Below are 26,973 nucleotides of genomic sequence, written 5' to 3'. Positions count from 1 at the left end.
CTGGTAGGGCTTGTCACATAGTATTGGAGGACATCTGACTTTGTGCGGTGTAGTGTGCTGCGCCTTGCGCGTGCATTCCTGACAGGTGAATGCATCTTTCGTGATGTAGGCTTCCCTTCCCCTTCCCTCCAACTCCCCCCAACGCCCTCCCCCCTCGCGCTGCCTTCTACGCGCTCAAACCAGTTCAAAAACATCTCCCAACATTTCCCCCCTCCCCACCTTCCTCCCCCAACAGGCCCATCTTCTACCTCCCTTTGCGGTAGGCCTTATTGGCAGGAAAAGGTCTGTCGTCCTCCCTGGTATCTCCCTCCCCTGCAGATCTACCCCAACTTGGTAAGTACACAATGGCCAAAGTGGCCGAGGAGTTCAAAGTTCACTGCGTTGAGTGTATGTGTGCTGTAGGAAGAAGATAAAACAAGAGAAAATGGTCAAAAAGAACTCAGTATTAAACAAGTGTTAAAGGTGCGTGTGAGTCACTTGCGTGGTTCCATGCGGTCTAGCCGATAATCCATCCACCATCTTGATTACTCAAGTGCCGCGGGGGACAGTCTCGTCCGGCGTCGCGGGTCTACCTGCGGCAGGCACTCTCTCCAGTTCTTGAATGGCCAGTGCCAGTGGGTGGAGCGACTGATCCTCTCCTTCCTCGACCTCGGACAGTTCTCCTCCCGCTTCGCTCTCCATCTCCGTATGTTCTTCTACAGCAAGGACGTTAAACCTAGATCCCGACGGGACTCTAGGCCTCGGTGAGCCAGGATCTCGTTATTTCCTCGGGGATCCATTCTGAGGTGGATATGGCGTCGTTTGTGTCCTCCTTCGTCCCCGTGATCTATGTCTCCTCTGTGGTTGTACTCTCTCCCATAGGTTTCCGGCTACCGGGTCTGTCCCCGGCGCAATCGTCTCATTCCCCTCTCGCCTGCGAAGAGGTGGGCGTTCTTCCAACCATTGCCACGCATCATCCGGATGTGCGAAGAAGTACGTTTTGTCCTTATAGATGACCCTTAGTTTCTCCAGGAAGAGGAGCATGTACTGTATTTTCAGCTCTCTAAGTTTGGCCTTTACTGAGTCGAAGGAGCGTCGGGCCTTTTGTACCTCCTGACTGTAGTCGGGAAAAATCATTATTTGAGCGTTTTCAAATCGGATCTCTCCCAATTTTCTGGCCTCTCGTAGGATCAAGTCTCTGTCAGCAAAGTTTAGGAACCTCGCAATGACCGATCTTGGCCGCCCCCCCTCCAATGGCTTGGCCTTAAGGGCTCTGTATGCCCTTTCAATGATGAAGCAGTTGGAGAAGTGCGCCCAGGGCTGTGTCTCGATCAGCCATTTGCGCAGAAACCCCTCAATTCCTTCTCTAAATCCCACAAAACGGAGGTTGTTCCGCCTCGCCCTGTTTACTGCATCGTCCACCTTCCATAGGAGCTGTTTGTGAGCCGTCTGTAAGTCTTTAACATCCTTCCGGAGACCGTGGATGACATCCTCCGCCTCCCCCAATCACGTCTCCGCCGTGGTGACCCTCTCCGTAAGGTTTCTGAAGTCCTGCCGTAACAGATTGACCTCCACCCCTACCTCACCGATCTTCACTTCGAGGGCCGCTCTGGACGCCTGAATGTCCGCTCTGGAAGCCTGTATCGCACACATCAGGAGAGCTGTATCCGAGCTCGATCCTGCCGCCTCTCCGCCACCATTCTGCTGCGTCACTGCGAATTTGTCAATGAGGACTTGCTTCTGCGCCTTCGCGACCGCCTCCTTCTTCCCCATGACGGACTGGCTTCTCTGGCGCAGGTGGGGGGGGTCAGACTCTAGGGCCCGAGTGCCTGCCCGCAGACCACTTCTGCCCTCCACCGTGCTCTCGGAGTGGGGGTCTAGCGAGGTGTATTGGGGAGGATGTCAGCGGCCCCAGGAGAGTGGCCTGGTAGGAGAGGGCCTCAGGCCTCTGGCCGCAGTAATCTTCTTCTGGGAGCGGGAGGCAGGGGTAGTGGCCCAACCGGGGCAGCCGGACAGGTCAGGGCTAGAAGGATGTCTCTCAGCCAACCCGCAAGCCAGGGGTGCCAGCGCTCACCCGCTCCCATGCAGTCCCCCGGTCCAGCCGAGTCCACCGGGCACCATGTATGTGACACGCAGAGTGCGGCTGCAGACAAACACCACCGCGCTGTGCACCCCTTAACCTGCCTCTTTCCTCCGATCTCCAGGCAGCAGCGGGGTCGATCTCCTCCTGTCCGTGATGCTCCGCAGCTCCGGTCGGGTCGTCTCTGCACCCCGCAAATGGGTCCGGGGCCCCACTCTCTCTGTTCACAGGGGGTCTCCCCACCGCAGCCCGTACACCCGGGTCCCGTCAATGGTCCGGACCCGAGGCACTCCGCCTGCTAGCCCCTGCCCGTCTAAACCCCGCGGGGCTGGGCGAAAGTCGCGCTCCTCCGGTCCGCCGCCTCCGCTATGTCCAGGCAGGTCTCGGTGCGATAATTGAGGGCTCCGGTACAGCCTCCAGCCCCTGAGATGGTAAGCGCCACAAAGCCGCACCTCAGCCCCCCCCCGCCCCCCCGCCCCCCCCCCCCCCCCCCCGGGGGGGGCCCAGATCTGAGCCTCGGGTGAGTTAGTAGTCCGATGCGGCTGCCGCCATCTTGGCCCCGGCTCCGAGTCTGGCGGTTGTTTCTCGGCGATTCCTGCGTTCTCGGGTCTCAGGAGGGTCGGCAAGGGCAGTCGATAGGGTCAGCCAGTCTCGCACTACATCATGCCTAGGTGAAAGAATCGGTGGATCAGGATAATAATGTCGGATTATTTCGGCTAGCCGGAGCTGGCGCGGAGTGCGACTCACTCGGCCATGCTGCTAGCCACGCCCCCCCTTCTGTGTATTCTTGTTGGCTGATTTGCAAGCTGTCTGCGGTTTCTCCGCAGGTCTTTCTGTTTGTCCTCTGCTACGGAAACTTTTTCCTAAGAGGGTTCCCATGTTCTTGGGACATAACATGTCCTATGTGGGTTAACAGTAGATATTAAATAGCTCTATCATGTGCTGGGGAGGTGTTGTCGTCCTTTGGGCCTCTGCTCTCCTTGGCGTCACGGTATGTCGCAGGTGCGATCCTCCTGCTGATGGTTTTGGAGTGGCTTGCGTTGTGCCCCGGTCTGTCCTTCTCCTGGATCGCTGTGTTGCTAGCCTGGTCTGGCCTGCTGTCTGCGGCCTTGCGTTGTAGCTCAGTCTGGTTTCACTTCATTCGTGGGCCTGTGTGTGCCGGCCCCTCCCTTGGGGCATGTCCTGGCCCTTCTTGGCCTTTCCTGGCCTCTATCTTTGGCTGGCGTCGTGTTTGTCCTGGGTGCACCGTTCCGTGGTGTTGTCTACTGCTGGCTGTGCATGCCAGTGCAGACCTGTTGTTCTTCTACACCATTGTTGTTTTTTTTTTTTTTTTTGGTCCTCATCTCACCTTTCAAGCCTCTGCGGGTCTTATGAAGCCGCCTTCTCATTCTGTCGCCCCCACGGCTTACTGCACTTGCTTGGGTCATCCGACCTGCCTCTTCTTTTTGTAAGAGGCAATGGTGTAATCATAAGACCAAAGATGTTTACAGTAATCTTAGCGACTTACCCCAGCACACGAGGGGATGCCATATGTTTGTTGCCTTGTCCTTCACACCCTCGTACTCTAACCGTGACATGTTGAATGCAGCTTTGAGCCAGTCTTCCCTTTGGGGAGGGAGGGGGTCCTTCCACCTCTTGCACACCTCCCTTCTAGCCAGCAATATCAGATACAGTAATAAACCCCTATCCTTCTGAGAAAGGGTCTGGCTGAGGCTTCCATCATCTCCAAAAAACACCAAAGACATGTTGATTTCTATACTAGTTTTAAAAATGTCTCGTATGTTGTCTCCCACCTCAGCCCAAAATTTTGCAAGTGCTGGACATTCATGGAAAATATGCATATCGTCCGCAAGGAGTGTTGCACACCTAGGGCATTTAGGGGCGGGGTGTGGGGCGAACTTTGCAATTTTTGCGGGGGTGTAATAGAGTCTATTTATTACAAAAAAATTGGGTTTTTTTAGGCAAGCGGGCTTGACGTATCTGTACATAATCTTTAAAGACGGTTCATATAAGGAGTCTATTTGCGGCCCAAGTGGGGTATCTGTCCAAACTGCACAAAAGGGGGGTACCGCTTGGTCTTCAACCTCCAGCAAGCTGTTATACCATATAGATACTTCTTTATTTAGTGGTCGGTTAACGCTCAACAGATCTTCAATATCTCTGTTTCCTCCGGTCTCCCCCTTTTCTGCCTCGTACCATGATGTTAACTGCATATATTTAAATCTTGAGAGTCCTGGCCCGATCTTTACTCTTAGGTACTCCCATGGGTGGATCCCCCCGGCATCCAGCAATTCCTTCTACACCATTGTGTCTTTCTTCTTCCGTCTGCACTTTTAGCGGTGCTGCCGTCCCTTTCTTGTCTGCTGCTTGAAGCTGGGGTGTGTTCGGCTTTTCTTTGAGTGAGCCCTACCTCCAGTTCTACCTCTCCTCCCTAGGGGTTGAGGTGGTTCTTGTGTTCCTAGTGGCTCTTCGGGCGCTGTTTTCCCCTGCGGGGTGTTGGGCAGTTCTCCCTTGGTGGGGCTTAGGATATCCTGGCCTTTCCCTTTTTGTCCCTGTGGCATGTCCCTTGCGGGGGCCCCTGTGTCTCTCCTGGTGGGGAGGCTCTCTCGCAGCCCCTCGTCCCTTTTGGGTATGGCTAGTGTATCTATTCCACGTTAAGGAATCTGCAGCTAGTAGCCTCTATCAGATGTACAAGTTACTTACCTTCGGTAACGATGTATCTGGTAGAGACGATTCTAGCCGCAGATTCCTTAACGACCCACCCTTTTTTTTTCGCACACTGTTCCCATGCTCTTCTCAGTTTTGAGGGGATGGCTCCGTTTTGTGGCGTGGAAAAGTTTTCCGAAGCCAACTGACGTCCACGCGCTGGGGTGGGGCTTATGTGACCTTGCTGACGTCACGCCCACGGAGGACGTCGGGCGGAGTCATGTGGTACCTCCCCCCACCCCCCGGCTGTAGGAAGGTGGATATCTGACTATGGTTGCCCCCAACTTTTTGCCTAGTGTTTTGCTGGTTTTTGACTTAGTTGGCCTGGGATCCTGCTATTCAGGACCCCAGGCTTCCTGCTCTCTCTGTTAAAATGGACTCCATGTACCCTAGGTGCATTTACCAATTGGTACTGGGCCACCTTATTAGTCCCTGTACAGTGTACCTTAAGTATCCAGGGCATAGGTGTACCCAGGGCCTACCAGGGGATGAAGCATGTATTATGCCACCCCTGGCTGGCCATCTAAAACTGACACAACTGGCTGCATGACAGCTGGGGCAAGGTGGTTTAATCACCCTTTGCTATAGATATAGTATTCCTATATCTAACCCTAAAATGGACACATATATTCCTATCAGTCACTCCTATGGAGGGCCTTATCAATCCTGAAGGCAGAGTGCTTGGAATTATGTGAGATGGTGCTCTGGCATGAGCTTGACCCCGTTTGCAGCTTGCGGAACCAAGTCCTAATAGCTGTTTCATGATAACGCTATACCATATACTCTTAAGTGCATTATCAACCTCGCGGTTAAATGCTAACTCTGGTATAACATTATCAGAACATGTCGAGTAAGGTGTCATACGAATTGGAATACTACCCCTCGCCAATTCTGGCGACGGGGGTAGCATTCCACCCTTCTAGAGGGACACGATATGGATGTAGCTGTAAACCCTGGTTAAAGTTAACTCGAGCCTTAGCATCACAAAATGGATGCTGCCACCACAGACACAAGTCTGACCTCCTGCTGCTGGGAGTCCTTCCAGCGAGGGCGGCTTGGACAAAGGGTTTCCTGCCTTGGGAGGTGCTAGCACCACCCCAGACAGGATTTTGTGTATTGGGTAGGACAGGCCTGAAAGGAATGAGACATGCCTGGGGCACACAAGGTGTCCTGTGCATACACCGGTTCAAACCAGTTGCTGGGGCATCCCTGCCCCAGCTCTGGCGGGAAACCGGACAAAGGATAGGGGGTGTAGCCACCCCCCTTCCTGGTTCCACCCAGGGGAGGGACCTAGTCAGTAGTGCAGCCCCCTTTAGGAGAATAAAGGTAGGAGCTGGTCCCATTCCAAATTAGATTATCCTGAACAATTCTACAAGAAGAAACTCTGGACTTCGACGTTCTGCTCCACAGAAGACTGAAGAATCTCCCTTGTGGACAAGGACTGTCCACCCTGCAACTGCAGGCACCATCAAGCGTCCAGCGGCTTCACTTTGTCGTCTTCCCTCGAGGATCCAGACTTCAGAGCCCGACGAGACCGGATTCCCAGACCTCTCCGACCTCAACTCACATCTGCAGCAAAGCTGAGACCCGTGGGTGCGACGAGACACGTGGGACCGGCCATCTTGAACGAACCTGCACTTCGCTTCCAGCACGACTCTCGAGGTAAACTCGACCAAGTGCTTTGGGGATTGAGAAGCCCCAGCCCCGAGCAGCTCCTGCACCGAAGATCAGCCCTCCAGCTTCCAGGAGATCTGCGTGGGGCCCTTCTGCTTGGTTGCTGCTCGACGCGTTGTCTGGTCACTTGCCGGCTGGCTAGTGGCCTCCTAGACGACGAACCTTTGAATCTTTGCTGCTGGTCTGGTTGCTCCACACTGGCCCTTGCTCCCTTCCAAAAGAGGGGCACCCCGGACTCTCCTAGTCCGCACCAGACGTCTTTTCCCTTCACCGCGTGGGTTGCCTTTGCCAAGGCCTGTTGACTCCAATTCCGGATCCGACACCGCCGACAGCGAGAGCCTGCGTGGGACAGTTTGTGCCTCCATCCTGGTCGTCGAAGATACCTCCTGGTCCACGTGGCTGCAGAGTCAAGCGTCCACTCTTCACCTGATCGCGACGACAGCATCTGGTTCCTCCCTGGTTCCACACCTGTCACTGGCTAGTGACTTTGAACACTGTCCCCTATGCTTTCAGGTCCTCTTCTTCACCGATCCACCCTTGGTTCGCACCGGACATCTTCCTCCTGGTCGCCTGCAGCATCTTTTCTTTCAGGCTCCATTGACTTCAACGCGAGAACCCGACACACTTTGGCACCTATGCACCCGCAGCCCGTGGGTGAGGTAACGAGAGCATTTCGGTGCTCAAGGGTAGTCTAACTGTCCTAGTGTCCAGTTCCACAGTCGTTTTTGTCCTAACTAGTCAGGATTGTCCGTACTCACCTTTAACTTGAACTGTACTGTCCATAGACGTTGTTACGCATCTCGCGTGTGAGTTCACACTCTGCACACGCGTTCCGTGGGCCTCCTATTACTTACCTAGAGTTAGGGTAGCGTGGTCCCATCGATCCTACAGCCTCTGGACAGCTCCACTCCTTTTATCGACTTTCACATTCCACTTACTTAGTATATGGTTTGTCGTGCCCCTAGGGCACCATTGTAATTTTGTGTAACTTGTCGTATTTTTCGTAAGAGATTGTCATGTGCTTAGCCCTCTGACCTCATAAAGAGTTCAGAGGTGTTGTTATTAATAAATATACTGTTTATTTTCATACCAACCTGTGTGGTGTCCTTTCATCTTGTATTCAAGGGGTTATATTGTGGTAAAACAGCTGGCTTCACATGCCAAAAGAGTTTAGCCTAAGACTGCCTTGTCCATGCTACCATTAGGATAGCTGGTCTATAAGGTTGACTTACAACCAATCACCATAAGGGTTGTTTGGACTGATACAAGGTGATCACTAGAACTAGTGAGCATCATATATCAGGCCAACTTCTCACACCGGCGCGCAGAGATGCTGGGCAAGAAAGTTTTCCGGGTCCAGTCACAGGCCTGGGTATAATTCTACGTTAAGGAATCTGCGGCTAGAATCATTCCTACCAGATACATCGTTACCAAAGGTAAGTAACTTTTACTTCCCGAATTCCAGACCTTGACTAGGGTGACCAACTGGCGTGGGTGCAAATTCAGGACGGTGAGTGTAAAAATTCAGGACAAATGGTCAAAATTCAGGACAAAAATTCAGGACAGGAGGTCAAAATTCAGGACAAAACTTCGGGACAAAAGGTAAGTTATACAGACACATCAGAGGAGGTCGCACAATAGTATAGAATTAAGCCCATCCATATCCAAACATATTCAACCATTTGCAAACCTATCCATTATGTATCCTTCCGTCCATCATTTTACTCATCCATCCCTCCATCCCCCATTCACTCATCCATCCATTATCAATCCATCCACCCTTTCACCCTTTCCATCAGTACACTCATCCATCCACTCTTCCACGGATCAAGCCAACCATTCACTCATCCATCCAGCCTTTTAGCCTTTCACCCATTCAGCCATCCCTTCTCTTATTCACCGATCCACCCAGTCACCCATCCTTCCACCCATTCACCCTTTCAGTAATCCATCCAGCTTCCCTTTCGCTCTCCATCAACCCTTTCACTTAGCCATCCTTCCTTCCACCCATCCATCCTTCCACCCATCCCTCGACTCATCCACTCATGAATCCATCCATTGACCATATCACTTATCCATCCACCCTTTCAGTCCTTAACTCATCTATCTGTCCTTTTGTCCATCTACCTTCCCTTTCACTCATCCATCCTTTCACCCACCCGTCCATCCATTCACCCTTTCACTTATCAATTAATCAATCCGTCCATCATTTCACTCATCCATCCAGCCATTCACTTGCACACCATCCACCCTTTCACTCATCCATCCATCTTTTCACTCATCCATCCATCTTTTCACTCATCCATCCACCCTTTTACCCATCCATCTACCTTTTACCCTTCTGTTGGAAATGGGATCCCCGGCTGGCCAGGGCTTTCGCCAAAGTCAGTCAGAGACCAGCACACCCAAGTCAGGGCAAGGGAGTTACACGCCAAGATAACCCCTACTCACCCTCTAGGTAACGTGGCGCGAGCAGCAAGGCTAAACTTGGAGGCGATGTAAGTTAAGTATTTGCGCATGCACCCCAAGAGCCCTGCAGGCTCTAAGACACGCAATGCCCCTCTCGTCGGGGCGGCCCCCTAGCAACCGGGGCCGCTCTGGGGGGGGAAGGCACCACTGCCTCTGCACTCACCCGGTCTCGCTGGGGAGGCGGCGGCTCCTCGAGGCGTCAGCTCCTCGCTGCCAGGCTTCTGCCCTCTCTCTCCTGGGCTCTCCGTGCAGGCAGCAGCTTCCGCCTGCCTCTCTCTCGCCCCCGGCCTGCCTGACTTCCAGGTCGCGGCTGCGGGGCGGGACTTCCGGTCGGCCCGCTCTCGGATTGGCCGGCCAGCAGAAACACTTCCGGGTCGTCGCGGGCAGCGCGGCGGCCCGTCTCCGGTGCTTCTAGGCGGGGGCTGAATTTACCGAGGGGTGGCCTCCCTCGAGGTAAATTATAAAAACAGCGGCAAGGTCCCTGGCAGGGTGGGCACCTGCCAGGTGACAAAACACTCGAGAATAAGCGAGGTGGCACTCGCTTGGGGCGGCCAATGCCGGGTGGGCACCGGCCTCTTCAAATAAAGCGCTCCCCAGCGCTACAAGCCACAAGAAAGCGCTCCAAAGCGCTATAGCAGAACAAAAGCGCTTCCAAGCGCTAAGAGGCAATTCCAGCGCTCCCAGCGCTAGAGGACAGCCCAAAGTCCAGCAAAAGTCCTCCAAAGGGGCAGGGGGGGGCAAGGCTGGGCCCAGAGCCAGCACACTGGGTCTCCAGGCAGGGAGACACCCCAAGTGGCGGTCCTCTGGCCCAGCAGCAGCAGCAACAGCCCCCTCAGGATCCTGGAAGAGAACCAAAACTGTGGGGACACAGCCCCATTTTTATACAGCATTTCCCTTTGTCTGAAGGTGCAGAGTGGGGGCGGAACCAGTCGCAGCTGGTTCTTGAGTACTCTGTTTACCTCAGCCACCCTCTCTATTCACTGGCAGGGCTTGGGTCATTAGACACACCACAGGGGGGCGGAGCCAGCATTGTGTGGGGAAAACCCAGCCCATCCAGGACACAGGTACACTCCTCCCACACATCACTCATGCTAATCTCCCACTCACCACCGGGCAGACCCACCCAGACTTCCTGGAGCCTGGCATGCCAGCCAGCTCCAGCCAATCACACGCCAGCACCCTCACAGCACACGTACAGCCATGTCTAGAAATGATACTTCCCCACTAGACACATACAAGCCGCACATACCGTTGCGCAGCATTCATTCTCACGAGTTCACACATACCAGACTCAAGCCTGTACACCCCACGCATCAGGAACTACCAGGGACACATACATTCCCCATGCATTCCTATGGGCGGGCAGGCCTAGCTCAGCACATGCACTCAGAGTGCGCACGCACTTTTCACTGGGACACAGTGAAAGTGCGCAGAATCCCAAAAATCACCATTGCCAGGTCACCATTTCACGCAAAAAGTCTAGGGGTGAACCTGCCCTAAGGGCCAAAGTCCAACACCTTCCATCTACCTTTTACTCTTCAATCTACCCTTCCACCCATATATCCATCTATTTACCTTTTCTCTCATCCATAATCCTACCATCCACTCACTCATACATGTATCATTTCTCTCATTCATCCATTCCCTCTTTTATTCATCCATTCACCCTTTCACTAATCTATCCAGCCATCCACCCATCCCTTCACTTACTAACTCGCCCACCTTTTCACGTCAATCACTCAAATAGTTGCAGACAGAAGAGGCCCATCAAGAATTTCACCCTTGCTGTAGTTCCTAAAGCAAGGGGTGGGGTGGGGGTAGGGTTCACTATGCCCTTGCACATAGGCAATCTGAAAAAGTGAAGGGCGTGATTCATGCATGATGCACAGTGCCAGGCCATGAGGTGACTGTGACATGGTGTTGTTTCCAGGGCTTTAAATGGGATGAAAAAACTGGGGGTGTCTCTCCAAAGTGGGCGTTTGATGTAATTAAGGGCGTGCCTTAAAACACCTAAGCTAAAAATCTGTGCTTATTACAGTGTACCGCCCAACTGGTATTTTGCCTCTTCTGTCATTGTATCCATATATATAACACAACAAGTAACGTTACACCTGTAACAAGCCAGAACTATTGGCTTTGTCAATGGTTGTTAGTTGCATAAAATAAAAAAAAGCAACAATCATGGCTTCCGTGAATATAATATTAAAAATGCATCAGTTCTAAAATGACGAGACTGTGAAAGTACTCTAGCCCCTTATTTTCTTGAACGGGATTCTCATGTAGCAGCATTGGCGTTTTTGCACATTTGTTCTGTCAGACAGAATGCCTTGCCCTAGACTAAAGCTGGGGAGGCCCACCACATGCTTTGCAGCCCACACTGGCCCATTGTCATTCTGTATGTAGCAATCAGTCAGCATAATGACAATGGGCAGGGAGGGGCTGCTCTTGTTCTCCGAGGAGGAGTGCAAGGCGGCCCCTTCAGGGAGTTGAGGCTTCATGCTGGGACCAGTGCTCTTCCCTACAATGCCCAAAATTACGGAAAAAGGCGCCCGTAAAAGGGATCCTTACGGACAACGGACGTGAGGTCCAAATTACGGACTGTCTGTAAAATTTACAGACGGTTGGTTACCCTAACCTTGACATCCACCAAATCTCCTTCGGGGACGGAAGTATAACCGTGTAACGGTATGATTGCTCATGCAGTTTTGGATGCAGTTCTTGTGATTTCTGATTAAGTGTCTGTAGCTGGCAACATATTGAACAAATGTGTTCATTCCTATATATAGGTGCCTATGAGCTCTGAGACAGGAAGACGGGTAGGCAAGATACTATTTTGGTTCAGGTGGCCCATACCTACCATTCTGAGTTGGCCGAGTTTTGTGCCTGATTTTCCTCATAGTTCAAACATTGTGTGCCGTGGTTCGTTGCATTGCGTCCCACCTCACATCACCAGGATTGTGCGGGTATATTGATTAATATGTATAATAATTCGAAACACTTTCTTTATGCACAGTGGTTCAAGTATAAAAATGTGAACACACATTTCAAAGTTTAGCAATATGAGGCTTTGTATAATGCTCCTAGAATGCTCTCTGATTAGATGCAAATATTTGCTGAAGCTTGAAAGCAAGATTGATTATTTCCTTTCAAAATAAAATGTTCCCAAAAACATGAAAGTAGGGAATCTAATTCAGTAAACTACTGTAAACCTTGAGGTACCATTTATTTGCAGCCTATTTTGGTAAAATGTGTTAATGTATGCTAGTATTTCCTAAAAATATTCATAATGGAAAATCAGTGTAACCAGTTTCAATAAGATTATGAGAAACAAAAATAAACCAGCATTGGCAAACCCAGCAGGTCTGAAATTGGTCTTTGTGAAACCTCATTGGTCTGGGAGCTGCCAGGTACTTCCCATTATAACAAACATTGGCAAAAGATAAATTGCTTTTGGTCTCACAGGGTTTCCTGGCACTGAACAAAACTGCTTTGTGTACCTCTATTCTCCTTATGAGAGAGCAGAATGCGGGCACTCACAGTGAAGCCAACCGAGAGAGATATGTATATATTTATATATATAAGTCGAGGCAAGATGGCCGACAGGTGAGGACCTCCGGCCGGGAGCTCCCGTCCAGGGAATACCTTTTTGGGCTTAAATCCCCAAATCTTGACCCCCTTTACTCACCAGGGTCGTGCTCTGACTGCTGCCATCGTCTCTCCGGCCTCCTCTTCTGGATTCGAGCTCTTCGAATTTGATCTGAGGCATTTCCCTGGCTGGCAGAGCCCGAGCGGCATGTCCGGTGGAGACGCATCGACGGCTGAAGGGGAGATTGGCTCAGGTGCACCGCCCTGGCCGTCACCTACCCAGCCGGGCATTTGGCATAGTTGCTCTGTGTTTTCTCCGCTGCTGTTTCTTTTCCTCCCCCTGCCTACCGACGCTTCGGTGATGACCGGCCATCGTCGGAACCCACTCTCTGCGGTGCTGATGCCTAGGGGCGTTTCTCCGGCTGCCTGTTACAGTACTGGGATGAGGTCTCCCAACCCGATGCATTCCGGGTTTGACTTCTGTCGCTTCACGCGCGGCCTGCCCTCCTGCTTTGCCTCCTGTGGGACGACCGGGACCAGCGAGTCGTATTGCCAGGCACAGGGGTGCAGTGCGGCGAGAATCTCGACACTACGGCTTGCCACCCAGGGCTTTTCTTTGCTATCTGAGCCTGGGGGTGAGCCTTCCTGGACTGCGTCTCTGGCACCCAGGCGGACTTTCCCAGACAATCGCCGTGCAGCCTGATGGCACTGCTGCCATTGCGACCAAGAGCCTGTGCATTTGAACAGACTGCGTATCAACATTCTCGTCGACTCTGCTGCCCCAATAACACTGAGCATTTGCCCGTCTAAATGACTTGGTTGTGTTTTGGCGATCCCCCAGTCCCTTTCCCTCCTTGCTCCTGTGATGCCCCCCTCTACTATGCTCCGTAATTCCAGCGCCCTTGTTATTTTGCAAAATGGTTCTCTTTCTTCACCCTGCCATTTTGTGACTTTCCATACGTTGCCCGGGTCATCCATCTTGAAGGATTCGTCCGCCTCACTTGCTGCTGTACTACGCCCTTTGTCGCCGGACAATTCCTTTACACTGTCCTGACCCCCCTTGTGATCTCCCTCCTCCCTCCTTTACTTTACCCTCACCTTGCCTCCTTTCCTTTTCATTCACCTCGCCTCCTTACGTTATTTCTATGTATCCCCCTTTTCGATTTTTCCTATTGTCTTTTAGTCCCCTTGGAGCACCTCCATCCTTACCGGTTCTACCTGGTCCAATCCTTTTCCTCCCCTTTTTCCTTTCCCCCTACCTCACATACCCCTTTGGACATGTCTATATTTTCTGCTGTTATTGTAACTAATGTTACTGCGCAACACTGTTTTTAACTTTGTAACTCGCTGATCCTTATGTAAAGTGCTCTGATACCTCCGGGTCTAGCTAGCGCTATATAAAACTCAAATAAATAAAAAAATAAAAAATAAAAAAAAAATATAGAGAAAGAGATACAGAATCCTAATAAACACAAAAGTTCATGGTTAACACCAGACCTAATTAGGGGCCCAATTACTAAAGTCTCAAAATTGCACCCATGATATATGTCCTTGGATTAGGTGCAGATATCCAGCTTTTGTGAATTCACAAGAATTTACAGAAGTAGGCCGAGAAATAGTAGTCCTGGAAAATATTTGTGAACTGCATTTTAGCATTAGCAAATATGCATATGTAGATTTTCTCATGCGAAAATTTGAGTGTTTGCAAGTTCATTTTCCCTCCAACCACTCTTCTCCTAAGCCTGGAAGAAGTTTTAAGTCTGCCATTATCTGGAGTACATTTTCAACCGTTCTCAGTATGGGAAATATTAGAGAAGAGTCGGTGAAAACACTTAAAACATACAATTTAGTAGGTTTGCACAGACTCCAAAGGGCATTCTAACCGTGAAAATATTGCTTACTACTACCTTCAGCCCCAGTATGTAGATCTGTAGAAACCTGGCAACATAAGGGAATTGCTAGTATTCAAACCCTACTCTGGTATGAGACCCTGGCATAGTCAGAGAGGCTATATCACAGCTCTTATATAAGAAATTGCTGCCATAATTTGTCTCTGCATTATGTTGCACAAAAAGGACTAGTGGATTTTGTTATAGAACAAATAGATTTATGAAGCAACCTGCCCCATGGACAAGTAGATATTTTATTAAATTCCACACCCCTGTACTGGAAAGTTTCAATAAAGAAAGTAGAGCATAATACTTGCCTTTTGTCCTGGCATAGGATTATTTTCAGACATGAGTACATTTTTCTTTCCTTGAGGTTTCCTAGTTTTGCAAGACTGGCACTATTTCTTTTACATTTTTCTTGGCAGGTGCTACTCTCGCTGAGAATTCTCTTGATGATGAAACCAAATGTGTTGTCTCGGGTGAGCCGGCAAGTAGCTTTTGGGCTTCACGAGTTGTTGAAGACCAATGCTGCCAACATCCATGACAGTGGTGACTGGTACACTCTTTTTTCCCTGCTGGAGTGCATTGGGGCAGGAGTGAAGCCACCCTCTGCATTGCAGGTGTCCACACAAGCCGATGACTCAGGTAAGGAATGGCAACTTATATGTGCTTACAAGATAAACATGTAATATAGAGGAGCTTTCACTTGTGGTAAAGGTTACTGTTGGAAAATATGCTGCGTTTCAAAACTTGTATAAATTGTTCTCCCTGGTTTACAGTTATATTTTGAGAATATACTATTCCCAGAATAGATTATTTTAGAAAATAAAAATCATGTCTTAAAAATGTCACCAATGTTTACAGTTCTTTTTTCCGAAATTCTCAAAATGTAAGAGTCTGTAATTTGTGTATAAAATGTTGTTTCCTTTGTTCCAGGGGAACAGGTGTTTGCCAATGGTAAAGCACCTTTTTCCTTACAATCTTGTAATCCTTAATCTGTTAACTAAACAGTACATCTTGGCCCATCCACACGCAGCAATAGTTTGAGGATATGTTCATCATTGTATTCCAGTAATGTTCTGGCTCCTACCTCTTCCTCCCTTCAACTCTTTCTTCACCTCTGTGCTCTACAGGTAGAAGTACTTGTTAGTGAGAGCAGGTATGAAAGTGGTTTGGTGCCTGTAGATAAATGTGATATCTGATAGAAACACGTTCGTGTTAGATTCCTCACCTTATAATATCCCCAGGCGTCGGACTGGATATGGAAAGTTTTTCGTCAGCAGTACCCCTGTGCGTCGGTAGGCGTCGTCCTGCGGCTCCGTAGTCGGCGTCGTGATCGCCAGAATGACGTCGCTGGATAGACGCCACCCTCGCGCGCTGATGTCCGTTCTTCTTTTTTCCGCGCCAGCAAGTGCAGATCCGAGAAGAGCACCTACCCTTAGTCAATTTTTGACTAACTTTTTGGACATTTTTGTCTATCTTTTTCGAGTCGACTGGACTCCTGGTGACAGTAGGGATGCTCGATTTCAAGCCGTGTGATGCCTGTCACCGACTGATGTCGGTTACCGACCCCCCACCGCCGGTGTCTCTACTGCTTGGGGGCCAACCACGTTGACAAGTCGTGCCCCGACTGCCGGGCTTTGACGTCGAAGGCTAGGCGGGAGTGTTCCTGTAAGCTTCTCGAGATTCGTCAGTCTGCTCCGTGCCGTCCGTGGTCGAGGAGGAGGTCGATGGACCGGTCGCGGAGCCCCAGTCATCACCGATCGTCTGGATCAAAGTCCTCGCGCTCGGGTAAGTCGAGGCATGGCAAAAAGAAGTCGAAGAAGCATCGTCAATCTTCGACTTCCCCTCACCGGTCTTGTGACTCGGCCGAGGGTTCGGGTGGCTCCACCTGCGCATCTCCGCCGGAGCCAAAGGAGTCGTATCCGGTCCCACACTCACCGATTCCTGGACCCAATGCTACTCCGGCAAAGGTCAGAGGCTTCCTCGTGGCTGTGAGGATTCTCTTCCCGCCCTCAAGTCCCGCTGGTGCGCATTCGTGCCCCGTGGGTCCGACTGGGGGTCCTAGCCCAGTGTTGCCGGCGGCTTCGGCCCCGGCGCCACCGGTGTCTTCGATCCCGACGCTGCAGGACCCCGTGGGATCCTCGCCTGGATCTCGGTCGACGCCAGTTGACCTTACGAATCCTCCGCTGGCGCTGACCCCCACGGCGTCGTCCTCGGACGACGCCGTCCTGGTTTCAGCCCCAGTTCTGGCTCGGCGTCAAAGCGCCATCCCCGACTCCGATGGGTGACCCTTTCACCTATACCCTGGCTCCGTAATTTTTGCCTGTTTATCAGAACACGGATGTAGGGGGGGACTGGGAGAGATCTGAGGACCCTCTGGCACAGCAATGCCAGTTAAGTCAGGACTGGGCAGATGTCAAATGTCAGATGTTCTTTTATATAGCGCACATCTCACCGTGAGGTCTCATGGCGCTAGCACCGAAAGGACGATAGGACAGTCAACAATCCGAGACTAGTTGGCGATTGGAGGGAAAAGCCAGGTTTTAAGTTTATTATTAAAACATTTGTGATTGGTTGTGGATGAGATATGTGCAGGCAATTTATTCCATAACATCGGGGCAAGGTATGAAAAGGAGCAGCCTCTGTTGCGCAAAGTTCGAATGCGGGTCTGAGCAAGGTATGATTTAGTGATTTAGAGCTTGATGTTAATGGTCTTCCTGGTACATACCATTTAAGTTTGTTTTTTAAATAGTAAGGGACCTCATCATACATTGTCTTATGGGCTAGACTTAAGATTTTAAAGTGGCATCTCTATTGAATCGGGAGCCAGTGAAGGGTCCGTAGATTAGAAGTGGATGGAGATCTGCGGGAAAATTGAGGACAAGCCTGGCTGCTGTATTCTGAAGAATCTGGAGCTTGGTGAGCCGATCTTCATTCAGGGCGGTAAACAGGGTGTTTCCGTTGTCCAAGCGACTGATAATAAGGCCCTGCACCAGTGGTTTCCTTGCCTCAGTGGGTAGCCACTTGAAGATCTTACGAAGATTGCACATGATCCCGCAGCAGACCCCTAAAACCTGATCAATATGGGATTTCATAGACAAGGAGCTGTCAATGGTGATGCCCGGATTTCGTACAACTGACTTGGGGGAGGGACACCTTCCTAGTTCAGAAGGCCACCAATCATGTGACCAGAAGTCCTCAGCTCTTCCAAACAAGATAATTTCAGACTTATTGCTGTTCAGCTGTAGCTTATTTGTACTCATCCATTCATTTATTCGGGTCATACAGCTCTTAAACCGAGATCGAGTGCCGACGTAGTCAGAGTCCCAAGTGACAAGTAATTGAGTGTCGTCGGCGTAAGACACGGTCTCAAAGCCGTATGATCTAATGATCGCCGCTAAAGGAGTTCGATAGAGATTGAACAACATAGGGCTTAGTATGGAACTCTGTGGGACCCCAACAGTAATGTAATGTAATGTAAGCAGTTTTATAAAGCACATGGTTACCCGGAGGCATCCCAGCGCTGCGCTAGAATCAGGCTCAAGAGGGAGAAAGGAAGACAAGAGGTCACTTGGGGAAAAGGAAGGTTTTCAAAAGCTTCCGGAAATGCAAATGACAAGTTTCAATGCGCAGTTTAGAAGGAAGGGAGTTCCACAGTGACGCCGCATTAACCGAAAAGCGGCGGCCTCCTGTGCGTGCCTTCTTGAATCTTGGCACTCTCGCCAGGCACTCATTATCAGAGCGCAGGGGCCTTCTAGCCTTGTAGGGCGTGACTAGACTCCTCATGATAGCAGGTCCCTTACCTTGAAAAAGTTTATGAGCGATACATAAAGATTTAAACTTAATCCTTTCACGGATGGGGAGCCAATGAAGCGATTTCAGTGCTGGTTTTGCTGACGTCCTAACTGAGGTACCCGTTAATAGCCTAGCTGCGGCATTTTGTGTCTGTTGGAGTTTATTGATGGTGGCTTCAGGGGCCCCCAAGAAAATGGCATTACTGTAATCCAATCTGGACAAAACTAGTCCTTGCACTAGCAGCTTCCTAGAATACTGCGGAAGGAGAGGAAGAACTTTCCGAGCAGACCGTAGAAGGCCAAAGCAGATTCCTGCTGGTTTTTTTTGCTTGTGTTTTAAACGAGAGGTCCTGTTCCAACCAGACCCCTAAGCTTTTAATTTCTTTTTTTGGGCTGGGGAGATCCCCTAGACAGGCAGGCCAGATGGTAGTGGGTATAGAGGTGCCCTTATGACCTAGTAACATGATTTCGGTTTTTGACCCGTTCAATTTAAGAGAGGAATCACACATCCAGGCATGTATTTTCGTCAAGCAAGAATGAAAATTATCCGGGCATTGATCAAGTTGGGAGAGTGAGACGACCAGTTGGGTGTCGTCTGCGTAACTTACAATTTTAAACCCAAACGGGACAACCACATCCTCCAGGGGGGCCATGTACACATTAAACAATGTGGGGCTTAAAGGTGAGCCCTGAGGCACACCGCACTGGAGGGGGATTGAGGCAGATCGTGAATTGCCTTCCCAGACTTGAAAAGTGCGATTGTTCAGATAAGATGTTAACCAGGGCGGAGCCCCTTACTCCCACCTCAGCCAGGCGCTGGATAAGGACACGGTGATTGACCGTGTCAAAGGCTGCACTCAGATCCAGGAGGATCACTGCCACTGATCCCCCTGAATCCAAGATGCACCTTGCCTCCTCAATGACAGAGAGGAGGGCCGTATCTGTGCCCTGGCCTGGGCGGAATCCAGTTTGAGAGCTCTGCAGAAGTTTGGTTGACTCCAGAAAGTGGGAGAGTTGGAAATTCACCAATCTTTCTGTGATATTACTGAATCCTGGGAGTAGTGAGATTGGCCTAAAATTTGCCATCTCCAATGGGTCAAGATGTGGTTTCTTTAAGAGGGCCTTTACAATGGCCCCTTTCCAACTGGGCGGAACAATGCCCTGGGAAAGTGAGGTGTTAATGAGCTCAGTTGCTGGGGTAGCAATGGTAGTGGCGATCTGTTTAAGAAACCGCATAGGGACCGGGTCGCTAGGGGAGCCGCTTTTCATAGCTGCTAAAACTTTAAGAAATTCCTCATCTGAGACTGGATTGAAAGCATTAAGCTGAAGGCCAACGGCAGGGAGCAGGCTGTCTGTTTTAGCATGGCTAACCAGTTGAGGCAGGGTAGTTAAGATGTTTTTGATTTTTAAATCAAAATAGTTGGCAAGTTCATTGCATTTAGCTCCTGACGTATCTTGAGACAATGGGGGGTCAGGTACCTTCAGTAGTTCTTTAATAATCTGATAGGATTCTCTGGTGGAATTAGAGGAGCTTTTAATTCTTTCGTCGAAGAATGTTGTCTTGGCGTTTCTAAGGGCGATTTTATATGCTCTAATAGCAGCACGGTATATAACTTTATTTGTATTGCTCCAGACTTTCCTCCAGGTGCGCTCAAGCTTCTTACAGTCTTTTCTTAAGATTCTGAGCTCTGGAGTATACCAGGGGGCAGAGCCTACTCTCCCAGTCTTTTTCCCCAGTCTTTTTTTTTGGTAAGACTAGGTCTAATGAGTTTGTGAGCCAATTTTTTAGGTTAATGTCCGCAGTCACAGGGTCCGGATCATGGGGGAGGGATGGAGTGTTCGAGTAAACGGGTCCAGTTCTCGACGGAGAGCTTAGACCAAGCCCTTAGTATAAGTACTAGGGGTTTGTGGTATTTCAAACTCACCCTGCCAGGAGAAAGGGACCAAAAAATGGTCTGACCAGGGGAGGGGGAAGGGGGGCTAGCCTGAAGTGACCGAATATTGGTAAAAACCAGGTCAAGAAGGTGGCCTTTATTATGTGTGGCGCCCGTATTAACTAGTAGCATCTCGTATGATCTGAAATCGAGTTGGAGGTCCTCCGCCACTGCGTCTAGGGGGTCATTAACCACTTGGCTGCTAAGGCACCTGATGATCTTCCATTGACTTTCCATTGAAATCAATGGAAAGTCCATGACGAGTTACCCTTGTCATTAGCGCTGAAGTGGTTAAAATGAACATTAAGATCCCCAAGAATGGTAAAATTGGTGGAGGAGGTCGCCAGGACAGTAACTGTTTCTAGGAGGGAGTTAACAAAGTGGCTAGAGTTCCCAGGGGGGCGATACACTAAAAGGCATGTGAAAGAGATGGTAGGAGATAGTTGGAAATAGAAATGGCAGCTTTCGGACTCCGAAATGCCGCCATCCTTCACTCTACAGACGAAGTGATCTCTGTACAGTATGGCCCAGTCCACCTCCTCTACCAGAAGGCCTAGTCTGAGAGTGAATTAGAAACCCCGGGGGAGAGCCCGGACAATGTCAGCCTCTGAGTTAGAGGTTAACCATGTTTCCGTAAGGAACAAGATATCTAATTTGTGGTCCTGTAGCATAAAATTAATCTCCAGAGTGTTTGGGGAGGGACCTACAGTTCAAAAGGGCCATGCGCAAATCAGTGGGGGCTAGAGAGTCAAGATTTAATCCCCGCGAGTAGGAGCTACAGAGATTACAATGAGTATAGGTGTTTTCCTGCTTATGCACATAATGGCAGAGCATATTTTTAGGGGGTCTCAATAGAAGAAGAACCTTCTGTGTGTAGCAGGTATAGCCGTCAGCAAAAACGGGCATAGGTTCTGGCCCGAGGCCCGGCTGGGCACGGACAGTCACAGACAGGCTTGCTTCTGGTGCGCCTCCTGCACGCCATCGGCGCGCCCGCTGCGCGGACGGGGAATGCCGTTCATTTTATAGTGCAAGGGCCCCAAAATCGGCCGTGGCACTAGAACGCTGTCCTCCTCCTCACCCAAGATGGCGCCTGTGAGAAGTTAGCCTGATATATAGTGCTCACTATTCTAGTGATCACTTTGTATCATATCAAACAACCCTTATTGATGATTGGTTGTAAGTCAACCTTATTAGACCAGCTATCCTAGTAGCGTGGACAAGAGCAGTCTTTAGGCTAAACTCTAGAGGGCGTGTTAAGCCAGCTGTTTTACCATCACATATACCCCTTGAACACCAAGTGAAAGGACACCACACAAGTTGTTATAAAAATATAGGATATTTATTAATAACAAGTCTACCCTGAACTCTTTGAGTTAGGGAGCTAAGCACAATACAAAACTCTTAAGAAAATACTTCAAGTTGCACAATTTACACAAATGCCCGAGGGGCACGAAAAACCATATACACAAAAAGTGGAATGCGAAATACTAGCAGGTAAGTAACAAGATCCAGAGGCTTCAGGATCGCTAGGACTACACTACTGGACCCTAAGGTTAGGAGCAGGAGGCCTAGGGAGATCGGGTGCAGAGTGTGCACTCTCTCGCGGAATGTGGGAAGAAGTCTATGGATGCTAGCGTTTCTAAAGTTACTGTCTCCGGACGAATCCGACTAGGTAGACTAAAAACTACAAAGGATCTGGACACTTGGATAGTGAACCTGTGCTGGAGTACCGAAATACTCAAGTTACCTAGCCCAGGGGCCGCGGCTGCATAGGGTTCAAAAGACGTCGGGAATCCTCGTTGAAGTCTATGGAGCCTGAAAGAAGAAGTTGCTGGCAGGCGACCAGTGAAGGAGTTCGGTGTGATCCAAGGCTGGATCAGTGAAGGAGACGACCTGAAAGCAGAGGGGACTTAGTTCTTAATCACTAGCCAGTGATTATGTGGGCACCAGGATGGCACCGGATGAAGTCACCTCGACCAGGTGAGTGGGCGACGCTGGACTCTGCAGTCACACGGGCCAGGAGGCGTTGTCGGCGTCCAGGCTGGAGGTGCGAGCTGTCCCACGAGGCTGTCGGCGATGCTGGACTCAGGATTTGAGCAACAAACCTTGGCAAAGGCAAGCCCACGCGGTGGAGTCAAGATGGCGTCTGGAGTGGACCAGGAGGGTCCAGGGCACTTCTTGTTGGACAAGAAGCAAGGGCCAGTCTAGGGGACCTAGACCAGCGGTGAAAACGTCGTGGTACGTCGTCAAAAGGGTCACTAGCCAACAGGCAAGTGACCGGACAACGTGGCAAGCAGCAAAGAAGCAGAAGGGCCCCACGCAGATCTCGTGGATGCTGGGAGGCTGGACTTCGGTGCTGGAGCTGCTTAGGGTTGGGCTTCTCAAACCCCAGTGCACTTACTCGAGGGTCTCTCAGGGGTCGTGCTGGTGAAGCGTCGTGTAGGTCTTGAAGATGGCCGGTCCCACAGGTCTCGTCACACCCACGAATCTCAGCTGGGCTGGATGATGTAGGTAGAGGTCAGAGATGGCAGGGAATCCGGGTCTCGTCGAGCTGGGCAGTCTTGATCCGGAGGATGGACGTGCAGCAAACCGCAAGAGATTCGATGGTGCCTGCTGGTGCAGGGTGGCTACTCCTTAGCCACAAGGGAGAGTCTTCAGAAAAGTCAAGAGTTCCTTTCGTGGAAAGTAGTTCAAGATTCAGAATGATCTAATTTGGGAAGGGGGCCTGCTCCTACCTTTATCCTGAGAAAAGGGGCTGGCACGCGACTAGGTACTGCCCTATGGGTGGGACCAGGAGGGGGGTGGTTACACCCCTCTCCTTTGTCCGGTCTCTCCCCAGCTCAGGGGCTGGTGTGCCCCAGGAACTGGTTTGAGCCGGCATATGCACAGTGAGCACCGGGGTGCCACTTGCAGTCACCTTCCTTTCAGCCCTGCCTACCTGGGATACACAAAATCCTGTCTGGGATGGTGCTAGCACCGCCCCTGACAGGAAACCCTTTGTCCAGGCCTCCGTTGCTGGAAGGACTCCCAGCAGCAGGAGGCAGACTTGTGTCTCGGTGGCAGCATCCATTTTGTGGAGCTGAGGCTGTGTCTGACTTTAACCGGGGTTCACAGTTACATACATGTCGTGCCCCTCTAGAAGGGTGGAATGCTAACCCCGTCGCCAGAATTGGCGAGAGGTTAGTATTCCAATTCGTATGACACCTTACTCGACATGTTTTGATAATGCTATACCAAAGTTAGCATTTAACCGCGAGGATTATAATGCACTTAAGAGTATATGGTATAGCGTTATCATGGAACAGCTATTTGGACTTGGTTCTGCAAGCTGCAAACGGGCTCAGCTCATGCCAGAGCACCATCTCACATAATTCCAAGCACTCTGCCTTCAGGATTGATAAGGCCTGCCATAGGAGTGACTGACAGGAATATATGTGTCCATTTTAGGTTTAGATATAGGTATACTATATCTAAAGCAAAGGGTGATTACACCACCTTGCCCCAGCTGTCGTGCAGCCAGTTGTGTCTGTTTTGGTGGCCAGCCAGGGGTGGCATAATACATGCTTCAGCCCCTGGTAGGCCCTGGGTACACCTATGCCCTGGATACCTAAGGTATGCTGTACAGGGACTGATAAGGTGGCCCAGTGCCAATTGGTAAAATGCACCTAAGGTACATGGTTGTAATTTAGAGAGAGAACAGCTAGGCTGTGGGTCTGATTAGCAGGCCCACAGCCAGGGAAAGTCGTAAACCAGTGAAGTTAAAAGCAAAAATCTGGGGTGGCCATGGGATTGCAGACCCCACTCTCCTACAGCGCCCACTGTCTGCGCCTGGAGGTGAGAGGATCGTCAGTCAATCGAGCCCTAAATCGGCTCAGACAAGACTACAGAGGTCCCACGGGGGGAAAGCAAGCAAACAGGATGTGATGCGGCAGGTAAGAATGAGGCAGTTGTGCTGAGAGGGACAAATAGGTGGGATTAAAAAACGGCGATATTAAGACAAATTAAATCACAAATTCGGGATTGAGTGTCCTAACTCCCGGCTTCCGCCTCAGGAGCGTGAAATCTAGCAAGTTCAAGTCACTGGGTGACTGCATGAGGTTATGATGTCCACTGCAACAGAGGTAGATCTGTCCGCCAAATAGCTCGCAAACCAGTCAAAGGTTTTCCCTCTGATTCCCACCTCCCACAGTCGATATTTCAATACACTGTGGGAGATGGTATCAAAGGCAGCAGACAGATCTAAGAGTACCAGAACAGCTGATTGTCTCTTTTCCAAAGTTAACCTTATGTTTTCAACAATCTTAACAAAAGCTGTCTCGGTACTGTGGTAAATAAATAAATAATACCCTATTTTTGGATGAATGAATGAATAACAGATAGCTCAATAAATAAGAGTCAAGATTCGAGGTAGTAGGAGTTTCTGCAGGTTTATTACAGCATAAGGACAGGATCAGGACAACCTGCATAGGATGACCCAGCAGCTGCTGGGGCTAGGTCTGGGATGAGCGCGCTAACATTCAATAACAAAACATTGACATTTATACATAGCGCAAACACATAGCATTACATTGCAGTAGGCGTAACAGTGGGTGGAGCAGAAGGCGTGACGTGTAACAGTCGCGAAAGATAAGGGTGAAAGTAGGTGTAACTGGGAGTTTACTTAGACAGGTGATGCAAAACGTAACAGAATATGTCATGGATGGGCGGAAACATAGGAGGGGGCTACCTAAGGAGCCGGGACCTCTAACCTAATGGTGCGCGGAAACTAGCAATGACGTGTTACTAGGAGAAGCTGGGGGCTACGAACTCTGTGCTAGGAGCAGAGACTAAAGTCTGGAGGGTCGGAGCGACATGTACCTAAACCCTATCTGGTATCTAATGTTTAGGGAACATGTTGATATAAACTAGAAGTCATAAGGGGAGAGGCTAACCTGATTCTAAGACTGGACCATGCATTATTCTACATGTAGTGCGTGAAGAATATTAAATGACCATTAAATACAGTATTTCTCTAACGTGGAGCCGAGTAGGCTAGACAATGACGGAAACTATTGATGCAGTTCAGTAGCTTAGGAATGCAGAGGAGGAGGACTGGACTGATAGCAGGAACTATAACATACTTTTGGCAGACTCAGAGGCAGAGCCGGGGTGCACCGGGTACTGCGAAGCAGGAAGTAAGTGAAGGGTCGAGGATACAGGTGGGGGCCGTATCGCTCCTCAGCGAGGCTTTCAAGAGACAGGAGCTGAATCTGTGGTCCGGGCCCTTTTGAGGCCTAGAAACGGGGACTTTATAATTGAATAACGTGCACACTGAGCGTAGTATTCACGAGGACTGGAAACTAACATACTAGAGGTGGACACAACTGTAATTGCGTCTTTAATCAGAAATGGGGAATAACATATGCATATTGGTCATGCACACATAACACATGATGGATGAGGCGTAGGGACACAGAACATGGCAAAATTTACTTTTCCACATTCCCTCCTTGTCACTACGTTTCCATCAGGAAACATCAATATTCATGATACCGTCTATCATTTCATACAGTACCATTTGCTCGTCTCGAATTGTCTTGGAACGGGATTTAGAACGGGGCTTGGGACTGGGAATACAAGAGGTAGCACACATACTGCAAATCGCAGGGCCACATTGTATACAGAGGCAGCAGCTAAATATGATCGCTACTGCAATACCTAGGAAGGACAGGACTTTCCATCCCCATGCGGAAATTATATTCCAGAACCAACCGGACCATGTCCAGGTGCCTGGATCTTGGTGTAACAGATGGGCAATTTTATGGAGTCTGGTTATAGCTGAATAAACAGACGGCGCGTTATTTGGAATGAAAATGCAACAACTGGATCCGAGAATTCTACAGGCCCCGCCCCTATCGGCCAGTATGACGTCAAGGACGAGACGATTCTGTAAAACGACAATTCTCATAAAGGATTGCTCTTCAGTTAAGTTACCTAGAGCGGAGGCAGTCTCATCTACTACTGCTTCAAGGGTTCTGGTTAACCTACGAATTAGCTTACTATTTATAACTGTACCTAAATAAGGGAAAACACCTTTATCTATATCAATGAATTGCTCTGCGGCGGTTTCAGTATAATCGACAATCGGGAGATTTCTCTTGTGTCTAGTGTGTACTAAGAAAGAATTCCTATGATAATCAGGTGGAGCTAGAAAAACAGGTGGCAGTAGGAAAGCAATGTAACAGGTTCCCTCCCAATCGAGGGGCAGACGGACATATGCAGTTTGACCACAAACGAAATAAGAATGACGTGAAGCTTTAAAAATAGATTTCCTACTGTCACTATACTGGATAACAGTAGTACATTCACTATGACCTATATGTACAGAACCATAACTACGGACACATAATTCGCCTTTGACTGGTAGTACTGAAATAGCGGGTGAGTCTGGAGTAGTATCAGACTGAACATTCAGGACCATGAAATTCGACGAATAATTTCCTAAATTATATACTTCATTTTCTAGATCTAAACCTGTTCTGTGGGGGAAACCTTGCTTGTCTGGGAAACATGTACTGTTAAGAAAAGACATATCTGTTGAGGACGACGTTAACGTGGACCATGCTCCACACGAACCATTGTGTGAGAATGGATAAGGAAACAGTGGCAGAACTCCCTTCGGTGTCTGGAAAGGGGGGAGTCGACCACACACCCAACAATTAGTGGCATTGCTGGTCTGGTGTGAATAATGTAACATACGGATGAATGTGTTATTACGCATGGCGAGGCGGTATGCATATTCGTGAGGAGGCAAATCACTAAACGTGTGCTCTACTGTAGCATGAGCAGACATATTTACATGAGGAACTGGAAAACACAGA

The 26,973-nt window shown here is 49.9% G+C and overlaps 1 protein-coding gene across 4 annotated transcripts in view; it reads left to right on the top strand.

Annotated features, from left to right (window-relative positions):
• Positions 1–26,973, top strand: part of GBF1 (golgi brefeldin A resistant guanine nucleotide exchange factor 1) — a 2,365,494-nt gene that overhangs the window by 1,705,932 nt on the left and 632,589 nt on the right. For all 4 annotated transcript variants that reach the window (XM_078643218.1, XM_078643217.1, XM_078643220.1 and 1 more), the window contains exon 30: positions 14,808–15,027. In XM_078643218.1, the coding sequence (XP_078499344.1) occupies positions 14,808–15,027 (220 nt within the window). The remainder of the gene's footprint in view (positions 1–14,807; positions 15,028–26,973) is intronic.

The sequence above is a fragment of the Lissotriton helveticus genome, chromosome 5_1 (genome assembly GCF_964261635.1).
Source record: "Lissotriton helveticus chromosome 5_1, aLisHel1.1, whole genome shotgun sequence".
Lineage (NCBI taxonomy): Eukaryota > Metazoa > Chordata > Amphibia > Caudata > Salamandridae > Lissotriton > Lissotriton helveticus.
Note: the sequence above shows the minus strand (reverse complement) of the source record. Positions and strands in the feature narration are given on the sequence as shown.